The sequence below is a fragment of the Lepisma saccharinum genome, chromosome 13 (genome assembly GCF_977018435.1).
Source record: "Lepisma saccharinum chromosome 13, izLepSacc3.1, whole genome shotgun sequence".
NCBI lineage: Eukaryota > Metazoa > Arthropoda > Insecta > Zygentoma > Lepismatidae > Lepisma > Lepisma saccharinum.
In genome coordinates, this window is record NC_139241.1 from 55,578,913 (window position 1) to 55,592,878 (window position 13,966).

Sequence of the window (13,966 nt, forward strand, 5' to 3'; positions counted from 1 at the left end):
GCACAGCATCAATGTTTTCTTGAACAACAACTGATTTTGGACGACCTTCGCGAATCTCGTCGGTGAGCGAATGGCGGCCACGATTAAATTCGTTGTACCAGCGTTTCACAGTGGCAAAGGATGGGGCTTCATCGCCAAATGTGGAAGTAAGTTGATCGATGCACTCTCACGTCGAAAATCGTAAAAAATCATCGCATGAAAATGTTCACGAGTTAATTCCATTTTATTGTTGTCGTGCAATTTCCAAGGCAACATAAACAACACAAATGAAGCTATTGACAAAACATTTGAAGTACGTTATGGTCAATAATGCCAGACGATTCCGTGCAAACGTCAAATCGCGCCTAACTTCAATCAGTGTTACCAAGGGTCAAAATATAAATAGTGACCCTCGTAAATTAGTGGAAAAAAATTAATTGCGGTTTTCATTTGATTCTCCCTCGTATATTGTTCCGTCACATTATATGGGGTGCAGCCCCTTACCACAGCTAAAATCAATACTTGTCTCTGAGGACTAAAATATCCTTACCCATGTTAAAAGCTGACGCTATCAAGGGGCACTCAGCACATAAAAGGACAAAAAACAGGACAACACATACAGCCCTGCGGATTATACTGGCCGTAGGTCCAGACGCCAGAGCCTCGTTAGACTACAATGTTGGATGGCGGGTGCTAGGTGCAAGTGAGAGTGACTTTTGGGTACCTTGCCAAAGCCACCCCCTTTTCTTCCTTTGCTATTTCCACACTTACTAGTACAACTTGCGACACGTTGACTTCGATAATGTTATATATTATCTGCAATTACAAATTAAAGTCACAGATGACTTCAGGAAGGTGCATCTTGCATCCCACAAAATGCAGTAACAAAAAAAGGGAAAAAAATATTGATTTTAGTGCCTTACATTAAAAGAAATAAATTACAAATTACAGACCAACATAATAAATATGGCTTTTACTGACAATTTTTCCACCAATGTACATACAAAACAGGAGCTTCATATTATGACTTGGCTAACTGCTACCACCTATAGCATGTCTGGTGTCATACAATGTGGAAGAAGTACAACCTTCTGTAGCAAAGAAAAATAAAAAAAATATATCGAGGTTTCCCAAAATTTGCCAGCAAAAAAATTCTTACGTCACGTGTCGGCAACATACTTGTTAAAAACAACACAAAACAAACAGCACAATAAAAGACACTTTAAAAAGTTTGTCCAAGCTTTCAACCCCATGTCGGAGTCATCATCAGGGCTGGTCGAGAGACCGTGAAGAGGATGCAGTTGAGGTTCCGCTGACACTACTCGCTGTGTCTGCCAGAAGATGCCCTTGCGGTCTTGCAGTGTTGGTAAGTTCTTGGTTGTTGAGATTAATGGCTGAGGGAGATGAGTTTTTAAGTTTGACTGTGACATATCATGATAAAAAAAATTTCCACACGAATTGTCATTGAGATCATTTGTGTTTTTAATCATGTGTACACCTTCAACATCCCGTTCTATTTTTCCTTTAGCATGCACCAAAAAGGAAACACAATCCTGTGGTAATTGGTGGTTGGTTTCTATGATGTCTTTAGCCAACCCAGAAGAACTCTCTCTTTTGCGTATGTATCCTATGTGGTCTGCAAATCTGTCTTTGATATGTTTTTTGCATTAGCCTATATATTTCCTGTTGCATTCACATTTAATACTGTAGTTGCCGGAGTTCATTTCGAGATGGAGTCAAAAGATTGGACAAACTTTCTTGTTTTGTGTTGTTTTTTAACAAGTTTCCCAAAATGTTGGATTGAGGTTAATTCTTCCTTCGTATCTGTAAACAGCATTTGCTTTACATCTAATGAAGTTGTCAAGCTACTACTACTACTTACCAGGGGATGACAGGTAAAAGGTATGGACGCAACAACCTTCCTTGACTTCCCATAATTTACACGTATGGTCATCACTTACGGAAGCCAAAACCTCACCGTCATCTGCCTGATACACTATGCTATTTACATAATCTGTGTGCCCTGCAAGCGTCTATAAAGAAAATACCTGAATTCATAAGTAGAGGCATGATTTTTTACCATTTTAAAATTAGAACAATCTACAATTAATAATTAAATTGTATTTATGTATTCACCTACTGATTTCAGTGATTCACGACTACTATTGGTAGAAAGCTGTTAACTGAGATTGTATTAATTTTATAATAACCTGTGGCTCTTGATTTCAGACTGGTTCAATAGATGTTATTCTATTTATGATCAAATTATTTTACTGTTAGTTTGTCAGGGTGTCTACAATTTCGTAAAAACAAAATTTCTGACTTTTGCAGCTTTTTCAGACCACGTCATTAGGGCAATTCATGTATTTACACATTTGTATACCAGGTGTATAAGCTTAAATCTGCTGTTTTGCAGTCAGAAAAACACATGGTTTGTTCATAGAAAGCAACAAGAAATTTATTCAAAGTACTTGAAATCGCGAGCTACACATTTTGCCCACCTCTTGGGCAATTTATGGATACCACGCCAAAAAAAGTCCTTCTCTTTCGAGGCAAACCACTCATCAAGCCATTTTCGGATGTCTGCATACGAATCGAAGTGCTGCTCAGCTAGGGCGTGGCCCATCGACGAAAACAGATGGTAGTCGGAAGGGGCCAGGTCTGGTGAATAGACGGGATGGGGTAGCACCTCCCAGTTGCGTGTCTCCAAGTAGATTTGGACCAGTCTTGACGTGTGCGATGGGGCGTTGTCGTGGAGGAAAATCAACTTATCACGTCTTCGTTGATAATCCGGCCTTTTGTCACACAGAGCACGGTGCAATTTGATCAGTTGTTGGTGATTGCTGTGGGCAGTGACAGTTTCACCACGTTTCAACAGCTCCAAGTAGACAATACCCTGTTGATCCCACCAAACATACAGCATCGTCTTCCGGCCGAAGCAATTTGGTCTCGAGGAAGATGTTGATGGTTGGCCGAGATCAACCCAAGATTTCTTGCGTTTAGGATTCTCGAAATATATCCACTTTTTATCACCAGTCCCAATCCGATGCAGGAAAGACTTTCTTTTTTGTCTGGCAAGCAAGATTTCGCATGTGTTTTGGCATCTCTCCAGCTGCCGATCTGTCAATTCATGAGGCACCCATTTTCCGATCTTTTGAACCTTTCCCATGGCACGTAGACGCATGGAAATGGCTGCTTGAGTAACACCCAATTGCTAGGCAAGCATCTTTTGCATTTGGGTATCGTCCTCGTCCAAAAGAGCCTGCAATTGATGGCCGATTTTCATGCTTCTTATCACTCAGGTCAAAATTGCCATCTTTGAACCAACGAAACCAATCCCTGCACGTTGTTTCCGATACAGCACTGTCACCATAGGCCTCCACAAGCATTCGATGCGATTCAGCAGCCGATTTCTTCAAATGGAAGCAGAAAAGCAGAGCATCCGGCATATGCTCTTTTTCTGGCACAAAACTAGACATGCTTACCACAGGAACACTGTCTGTTGTTGTCTGCACATGCTGACAATGTGCACTGATTCGTGTTGGCAGATGTCCAACTCATACAAACACCAGGTATGGCGTGCCCATGGTAGCTTCATACGCTCACTAACACCATCTATGAGCAAACAGCAGATTTAAGCTTATACACCTGGTATTTTAGCTGAACAGTACTAAATGAAGTTAAACTGATCAGAAATTGACTGTTGGATAGAGGCATCAGGAGTGAGCTTTTACATAATACTTGCCACGCATTGACTAATGATAATTTTTTTTTTCATAAATAATCAGCTTAAATAATACACAACTATAGAAAGATTAAAAAATATATGTATTAATCCAAATATCAACAAAACACAACCCAAAAATTACAACAAGAAAGTAGTAAATGTCAATAGTCACTTACTGCAATAGATTTCAAGTTGAAAATAGTTCAAAATATGCCCCCTATCACAGAGTATTTAATATGCAATTTCTACTGAAACTGTCTTTAGTATAATAGTTTGTCCACAATCCAACTTTTAGTGCACGAATACAAAAAAATATTGATTTTTCCAGAGACAGTAAACTTCTCTGATTTTTTCACAATTTCCAGGTTTTCCAGACTGGTCGACACCCTGGTTTATACTTAATCCAGTGGTGCCAACTTATACGGACCTGTGGGGCTCGAGCCCTCCCAAAAATTTGCTTTTTATTATATTTTAGTTTAGAAAAAAGTCCCTCAGCTTAACAAAACAAAATATTTCACATAATACTCTTAACGAATTCTCACAAATTAATTACTGACTAAATGTTAAATGTTATGAAAAAATTTCATAATTTATTACATCCTCCATATGATACTTTACAGTGTTTTATATTATGTGTGGTCACATTCTTGTTAGGGAGCGTAAGGGCATATAACCAGGATGAGAATCAATAGGTACCCAAAACTCTCAAAATAGGTAGAAAAAAGCAAACAAAAAAATACAAAATAGACAAAAAAAATTGATAAACACAGACAGTTTTCTTCATTTTCATGGATTAGACATAAAAAAAACAGTTATTTTGAAAATAGGCAACAAAAACAGAGGGAAAAAAGTTGCATATTCTTTCAGAAATTGCCTGAAAACAGACTTTAAAAAAAAGGTCACCTCTGTTAAAGATAAAACATTCCTTGCAGTTTGGTAGTATACAACATATTAAAAACTCTGAAATCTGTTTACACTATTCAATATTGATTAATATATTACTCAAGTTGGATTGATTTAAATCAGGTGATGTGATTTCTTTAAAAAAGAATCACTGTTTTAAATCACTTTAAAGAAATAATTTGTAGAATAATGTACATAAGTAATATGTAGATATCAGTATCACTTTTGGCGAAAGTACATTAATCTCGTAATCATATATTAGGCTCTAAGATAGGAAAAGCAGGGAAAATATATATGTACTGCTGGGGTGAAGCTTATATGAAAGGGAAATTTAATATGTAATATATAAACACACTTGAATTTATCTTCATTTAAAATTCAATAATTTATATATGCAAAAATTTTGTGTAGAATAATATACAAAACACTAATCATGTTGAAGCATAAATAGTGTAATTACCATTAAGATGTAAATAAACATGGCAGTTGGTATTTTGCAAACTATTATTTAAAAAATTTCCAAAATTCAGCTACAAAGACCATGAAAAATATTTTGAGTTAACAATTATGTAGTACATCCAGAATGTTTTATTTTCACTGGAAGAAAAGTTTCTGAAATTATTATAGTTTCATTAACACACTCAACAAACTTTTCCAAAGTAGGGTCACAGTATCAGAAACAGAAAAATGTATATTTACATGTAATTTTCTATTTGCTTTAATCAAACTGTTCAAACATTTTTACAGGACAGTTTACCAGAAAAAGTCTTTCCATAAAAAAATATATATCTATATGTATGGTGTCGACAACATGCAAGCAACTTTAAGTGTGTTTTTTTAAAAAAGCAAACCTTAATTGTGTCCTTTCCAGCCAAATCACTGGAGTACAGCCTTATCTTGTAGTCAGATCCAGCACCTCCAAACTCCAGGCACTTGGGGACAACTTGCAAGGATGTACGTGGACTCCAGGCCAAAGCATGGATCCTGGAGTCATGGTGGAATTCCCGAACTATGTCAAAATTCATTTCTTCTTCTATGTTTCCCTCACCTTCCTGTAACAACATCATACACATTTACTAATTGAATTAACTGTTTTGGAATCTTTTGTTCACAAAATAAGTATGGAAGTACCACATTATTTGCAATAGATTTGCACGTCTTCATTTGTATTTGCATTTTCGTTGCACTAGTGTTGCTTTTCTGCACTTTTGGCTAACCATGATGAAACTTAAGAAGGGACATTCACAAAGAACACCCGGGACCCCTGGCATCGTAGCATGCTGTGCTAGCCACTCTGCCAGAGAGGCTGGCGTGACTGACGAGGCCTCCTTCCTTGCCCATTCCCTCTTTTCTGCTCTAATACAATGCTACAGAATAACAGCTCACTGCAATATACATGTGCACACAAGCCAGCTCAGTGGCCAAGCACATTAAGGTTCGAGGACCTTTCACAGCCAAAAGGGTGATTTTTTTCAAATTTCCTCTTCATTCGAAAAACCGCCAAGATATTTTAAAATACGAAAAATACGCTTAGATCATTCTTCTACATCATTGACGTGAATTTTCATGTAGTTTGCTTTCGCTGTTATCCAGATATTATCAAAAGTTTAATAGACTTACATAATCGCAAAACATTTTAGAATATCTAGATAACAGCGAAAGCAAAGTGCTCGGAAATTCACGTCAATGCTCTAGAAGGAATTCTAAATGTATGTAATTTTTCATATTTTGGAATATCACATTGGTTTTTCGAATGAAGAACAAAATTTGAAAAAATTGCCCATTCGGCTGCCAAATGCCCAGTCAAGCCTTAAGTGGTTGACTTTATATCTCAACACCAAAGTTCCTAGGTTCAAGTCCCAGCATGTGTGCATAGGTATTCTCTATGAGTGCCTTTCGTCAATTTCATCTAATCATCATTCATCCTTTTTCACAATTAGCCAAAAGTGGCAGAAAAGTGACACTAATACAAATACATTCATACGAGAGCACTCTCTCATGTTGATCAGGCCTGTGTGAAGTGTTAAATCATGTTTATTCAACATTGTTCAAAATAAATTAACAAAAAATAACTACAAACACATTTTTATACAGGATATCTCCCATCGCGATGATGGTTCAAGAAAAATATGTAATTTATTTTATTTCTCAAATCTTGGCAAGTAAAAACACCCGACTTTCCAGGTTTTTGTGTTTATTCAAAATTTCATGACTTTTCACTTGTAGGTTCGATGCTTCCCCAGTCTCTGGGAGACGTGTCTGATGTTAGAATGAACATGTTCATTTGCAGTAGGCAGTACATAAAAGGTACATGTAACAAATATAGCGAAATACAATTCAATGAAATTACAAATAAAGCTGAAGGTAAGACTGAAATGCAATGTGTACTACAGATAATCTGTAAATTGGAAAAAAACACAAATATCATCGATTACCACCAAATATATACAATGTATATATTAATACCACACACTTTTGTGGTCTAGTAGGTAGGATGTCGGACTGCCACGTGGAAGACGCGGGTTTGATTCCTGGGTTTGGTGATCTAAGGTCGGAATTTTTCTGACCTTGTCCCCGCATAAAGTGGCTCTGGGACTGACTCAGCCTCAAATCAATGGGTACATGGGGGGTAAAGGGGCCAGAGCACGGTGCTGATCACATCACCTCCAAAGTGGCCGATATAGAGAATATGCAGGACAATACCCCCCCCCCATCACCTACATGTGGCTTCATGACACGGTGCAATATGCACGAGGAACTTATACAGGGTGCATCAAAAGTCCCTTACCACCCCTTGTAAAATCTGCAGTGATGTAGTTTCATGGAATTTGATATGGGCGATACAAAATAGGCCTAGGGGGCACCTTTTGAAGTATGTCACGGGGACGACCGCCATCTTGGTTACGCCATCTTGAATTCAACTTTTTTTATTTAAAATGATAGGTGGGCCATGTGATACATGACCATAGGCTAGAATTTCGTCAAATCTGAAATCAGATTTCATGTAACTTCATTTGGTGAAAAGTTATTAGCAACTGAAAGTGATGTTTACCTGTTTGTTGCAGGTGCTGAACCATGCCGTTAACAACTGAGGAACGCATCCAGATCGTCAAACTGTGGGGTGGGAGAAACGCCCATGCAGTGGCTGCTGATTTCAACCTGTAACACCCAGAACGTCACCCTGTATCACATGTTGCAGTAGCACAATTATTAACTAAATTCAAGGAGACGGTCACGGTCTTGAACAGACGGCGTAGTGGACAACCGTGGAGTCACGGATGAAGCAACAGCTATGGCAGAGCTGGCCTCCTTCTTGATGTCATAGAAGCGAAGCACACATTGTATAGCAATGCAATGTGCTATAGTCACAGTTCAGTGTACAGGGTGCTACAGAGGCACAAGTGGCATCCGTATATGGTGCAAATGCAGCAACACCTCTCCGAGGACGATCCAGATCGCCGCGTGCAGTTTTGCGAGTGGGCTATCGCGCAATTACGGCTAAATTTCAGATTTGACATCCTGATGAAATTCTAGCCTATGGTCATGTAACACATGACCCACCTATCATTTTAAATAAAAAAATTGAATTCAAGATGGCGGCCATCCCTGCGACATACTCCAAAAGGTGTTCCCCTAGGTCTATTTTGTATCGCCCATATCAAATTCCATGAAAAAACATCACTGCAGATTTTACAAGGGGTGGTAAGGGACTTCTGATACACCCTGTACTTTATCTATGTACTGTATCCTCAAATTATATACTTTGTTATTTAAATATGCAATATTTTGAACTGTCTAAAACATGGGCACTAGATAACAAATTGCAAAATTTGCAGAGCATCGCGTGCCATTATTGTGAGAGGTGAACGTCGGCTTTGAAGGTTTGTGAATGCCGACCGACACACTACAGTGGAGCAGTTCACCATCAAAATGAATCAGGAGACTACCAGACGTTTGTCTACAATGACAATTCAGCAAACTTTGTCACGTATGGGGTTCTGAAGCAATGACCCACTGCACCTGTACAAACAAAGGTGCACCAGCCAGCAGAAAAGGCTTCACTTTGCGCAGCAGTATCGCAATTGGACCTCCGCTGATTGGAAAGGGTTTCCTTTTCAGAAGAGTACAGTTTTCCGCTTCATTGAATGGATGGATGTTGGCATGTCAGGCGAGAAACAGCGGAGAACAAACACCATGCAACAGTTGCTGTAAGAACGCAAGCTGGTGGCGGCAAAGTTATAGTCTGGGGAATGTTTTCGTGGCATTCTCTGGGACCACTCATTCACGTGGAAGGCACTCTCAACCGATTTGGTTGTGAATCCATGCTTGCAGATCATGTACATGCTAATTGTCTTCCCTGGTGCGAATGGGATCTTCCAGCAAGACAATGCGACATGTCACACGTCTAAAAATGTCTGGCAGTGGTTTGAAGAGCATGACCAAGACTTGCAAGTACTTCCCTGGACCCCTAATTTCGCGGACTTGAATCAAATAGAGCATCTGTGGCTCCACCTCGATCGTTGTGTTCCCTCTATGGACCTTCACCATGCACCCTCCAGCAGCTGTGGGGTGCACTGCAGGCAGCATGGCTCCAGATGTCTGTGACAACCTACCAGCATCTTTTTGAGTCAGCCCATCTGGCTGCTGTCCATGCTGCACACTGTGGTTAGTCTGTATATTAGCTGGTGGTCATAATAATGTGATTCGACTGTATATATGCACACTAAACTATTCAGCACTTTTGTAAGATACAAATCACATAAAAGAAACAAAACAAAAATAATATCTTCTAAGAATTTCTCAACATGAAAAGATTAATAATAATTGTTATAAAATATAATTTTGCTGTTCCATATTTATTAACAGCATTATAAAAATGTAAAAATACATTCAACAAACACTGTATTTTTTGCTTTACTGACATTTCCGTACATTCAAGCGAAGCTTGAAAAAGTACCATGTGAATGTACTCAAACATTGCCACAACCAGAAATACAGTGCTTGCTGAAAACGTTATATTATTTTTGAAGTAACAGTGAAATAATCAATGAGCACATTTAATAATATTCAGATTTCAGCAATCAGCCTCAAATGAACCTGTGATATGGAAAAAGCAACAAAATGATTTCATTTCTTACACTATAACAACAGGTGCTGCAATGGATATATTTGCTGTATCGTTAATAAACAAACAAACATAAATTAAAGAACTTTAAAAAATACTTGACATCTCAATCTCCTGCATTGTTGTGTTAGTGTTGAAAGAGTTTCAACCCAATAATGTGCAAGTAGTGGAATTTCACTAACAACCCACTTGCAAGTAGATAAATAAGAAGAAATTATAATAAAAAAGTATATACTCTGTCATGTGCATCAAAGGCCAATGATAAAAACAAAGATATAAATTTACAATACCGAAGTTTCTTCAATTGCTTTTAAAATCGGCATACTCGTAATTTTGGCCTCGTAATAACGAATCTGCAGTTAAAAATTGGCAGTCACGTCTTGAAATTGCAAAAGAACCTTGTCAATTACCACTACGATTCTCCATACTCTGATATGAAGACGTCTTCCTTTCCGCACAACGGTCTTGCTACCAACGTTGCTCAAGTGTTGTGCAATAATTAAGACCCATTGCATGGAGCCTTGATTTGCATGAGAAAATGGCATCTTGCATAAAGGTGGAAAACATGTTTGCCCCACGAACCATTCACGGTAAGGTTAGGTTAGGTTAGGCAAGCATAGTTAAAATTAAGGGTCATCATAAACATAGATTTGAAACGCTAATCATTGCAAAAAATAGTTGTTTTCTTCATAAATCAAGGGTGTTTACTCCATTCACGAACACACTTTTTTCAACTTATTTCGCAATTTCTAGACGTGACCGCCAAATTTTAACTGCAGATTCGTGATTACGAGGCCAAAATTAGTGAGTATGCCGAATTTGAAAGCAATTGAAGAAACTTCCGGTATTGTAAATTCGCTCCAAAACAAAATAACACAACCACGATTTCCAGTACTTAACCTTAATTTGCTGACAATAGAACTAATTTCAAATTAACTTCCAACTAGTTCTGGGCATGACACTATTTTCAAATGAATTATCCTACCTTAAATCTTACGTATCCAATTATTATCTTGGAGGCTAGCCCAACAGCTATTAAATCTTGGGACCATTCGTATGGTGAAAACTCCACTGCATGGATTTGGTCCATCATTTCTATTATATGGGTTGGATCTGTTGATCCTTCCATTACTCTGTAATTAAATTATTATTTCATAAATCATAGTTCATCTACATATTACATATGAAACAACCGATTACTTCTCTGACATTTCATCTGTCTCTGTCGTGGGCACGATTAATTCACTCTTAACCAGGTATAGAAGAAACTTAAAATAAGGTAAAATTTTGTTATCAGCAAAACGTATTTCTTCAATTTTACAGGAGAAAGTACCTACCGAACTGACTTTCCGTACACTTTTGAAAGGTAATGGGAGTGTTTTTTTCCCCATCGCTTAAATTATTTCGCCTGTAAATCATGTATTTTTGAAGATTAATATCTCTCCAATGCACGAAAGCTGTTGCCTCTATGTCCATCCACTACGTGAACCAAATGTTGCTTGCGTTCGATGATGTAACCCCCGGTCAGTGTTTCCAACCACACCGTTGTTTTGCAAGAACATGACAATTTCAACTATGTTTGCCTAACCTAACCTTGCCGTGCATGGTTCATGGGGCTATTTATGAATGATTTGTAAAATCAGTAACACGAAAGTAGGCATTTTTCAGTGAAGAAGGTTGGAAACACTGCACAGCCACTGATCATAGACAACGCTAGTCAAGATTTGCCCGCCATATGTGTATAACACAACCGAAAAACCAACAAACAATAATTACTCTGTGGAAAATTCAAATTATTGTCATAAAACAAATGAAATCCCACCTTCAAGAATCCTTAGCAATGCAGCATACGTAAGTACCAATGTGAAAAAGAAGAAAATAAAGAAATTTCAGACGTTTGGCGGATACTGAAATTTTGGTAAAAATCTGATTTTCCCCGGACACCTATAACTTCTTCATTTTGTCAATTTTTGACATCTGTACTTACCTATCTGTTTCGTGGAACATTCTTTAAGGTGTATTCACATTTTTCGTCCCGGAATCGGTGGAAAATTTAAACTAAAAAATTATTTTCGTTTGAAATTTTTGAGTCCAAATTTCCCACCGATTCCGGGCTCTGCCCCTGGGGTAATTGACCTATCGCCCCCAACAGCTAATGGGGCCCCCCGCCTCCACTCCGCTAGGCTCCGGCTACCCGGCTTTATCTATAGAGTCCCTGTTAAAGGCATGTTAGAAATTGGCCGGAGTCACCTGCCCCCAAATGAGCCCCAAACTTTTAAATTTGAAGAAATCCGTTACATCACACAAAACACCTTCCAGATGTTAGACAATGCTACAGGAACTTATTACCGTAAGTAGTTTCTTCTGTAAAAATGAAGAAATCTGTCCCGGGAATATCAGATTAGTACCGAAATTTTAATGATTTGCTTTATTTTACTTTTTGTGCCGCTCTTGGTTAATTTGCGAAGTTGGGGATGAGTGATGCTATGATGAAATTGATGAATGGGCATCCATGCCCAGGCTGGGATTCGAACTTCGGACCCCTGGCATCGTATTGCAATGTGATAACCACTCCACCATGGGGGCCGGTCTTTCTAAAGAAGGTTCTACTGGTAACAGCATGAATAACTATTCTAATATTCTAATATATGGCCGACTCTATCATATTGGTACAAATTTTAAAATTCTGTTAGCAACACTGCAAAAATCTATAATTGCATGTTTATTATTCTGATTTAATGGTACACTTGATACAGAAAACATGTGCATTAAAAAACACATACTATACCCAAGCAGTACTAGTTTACTATCCTTCGGACAGATTTCTTCATTTCTACAGAAGAAACTACTTACCGTAATAAGTTCCTGTATTATTGTCTAACATCTGGAAGGTGTTTTGTGTGATGTGGGAATGTTTCATAGCGGAAATTCAACCATTGACGCATAGCCCCACGAACCATTTCCGGTAAGGTTAGGTTAGGTAGGGTCACAATAGGTTACAATAGTTAAAAATTGGTTTCGAAAAAAATATGCGTAGCCCCACACACCATTCTCGCATAGCCCCACGAACCATTGACACATAGCCCCACAAACCATTTGCGGAAACGTACGTTCTTCAGTTTCAAAAACACTTTTAAAAAAAATTAATATACGTTATAAAATGATCCGCGAAGCAGATAGGTTAGTAGAAATGTCAATAATTGACGAAACTCAGAAGTTATACGTGTCCGAAGGATAGTAAACATTTACCAAAATGGCATTCGTAGCATGATAAAATCGCAATGAAACAAAATTAACTTGGGTCCTGAATTATTTAAAGTAACTCGTAGACAGGAATGTTTCAGTAAAATCAACCATCTCGCCAGCAATAAACTAGCACCGATCTCCCTTGCACTGCGTTAACTATGACAAATTCTCCCACCGGCATTTATAAAACTGGGACAAAATATCCGCTGTCTATTTATGAAGATGATCATTTCTCAGTACGCATTACTGTAGCTTTTAAAAAAAAGAACTAAAGGGAAAATTTAGAAGAAAAAAATACTTCAGCAATGTCTATATTAGACCGCCCATTGTCTGTAAGCTCACTATTGTACGAATCTTATGAAATGTTATAATGCCCACGAAATAAATATCCCTGTAAACGTACCTTCTAGCCATTTCACACAATTTGTTACTATTTTTAACAGCAAAATTGTAATAATCAATTGGTAAATATCAACAAGTCCTCGAGCAATAATAACCGAACAGGCGGTTCAAGTCTTAATGGTCTCACGATTATTCCCATACCACAGAACCAAAAATAAATTATGATTGTATTACTTTTGATTATATTACATTGTTTCGTACCTAGAATATAGCACATCAAAATAGGCTGAGTGTAGTAAAACCAATTACAGTCTACCCTCAAAAGTATTTTGTGATATTTTTACTTTCTCTATGCGGTCTAGGATATTTAGTAGGACCGACCTACTTGCTACGCATGCTTATTTGAAAATTGTGCGATAAGTGAGATCCCATCGGTACGAGGAGCCCATGGGGAGTTTTGTAGTTTGACCCAGAAATAATAAAATACATATATATATCTTAAATGGATGAAGTTGTAATATTGAAGACAGAAGGCATACCTCGTCCATAACCTCTTATGTTCATGTAGTGTGTCTTCACGTAGTTGAATTTTAATTTCCATTACATGTTGATTTTTTTTACGTAATTGTGTGTTTTTAGTTTAT

General features: G+C 37.9%; 1 protein-coding gene across 1 annotated transcript in view; it reads right to left on the reverse strand.

Moving 5' to 3' along the window:
- Nup37 (nuclear pore complex protein Nup37) overlaps positions 1 to 13,501 on the reverse strand; it is a 47,996-nt gene extending 34,495 nt beyond the window's left edge. The window contains exons 1-4 of the mRNA XM_083134209.1: positions 13,384 to 13,501; positions 10,720 to 10,867; positions 5,461 to 5,661; positions 1,862 to 2,012 (exon numbers count right to left, since the gene is read on the reverse strand). Of these exons, the coding sequence (XP_082990335.1) occupies positions 1,862 to 2,012; positions 5,461 to 5,661; positions 10,720 to 10,867; positions 13,384 to 13,394 (511 nt within the window). The 5' untranslated portion in view covers positions 13,395 to 13,501. The remainder of the gene's footprint in view (positions 1 to 1,861; positions 2,013 to 5,460; positions 5,662 to 10,719; positions 10,868 to 13,383) is intronic.
- Between the last annotated feature and the right edge of the window lie 465 nt (positions 13,502 to 13,966).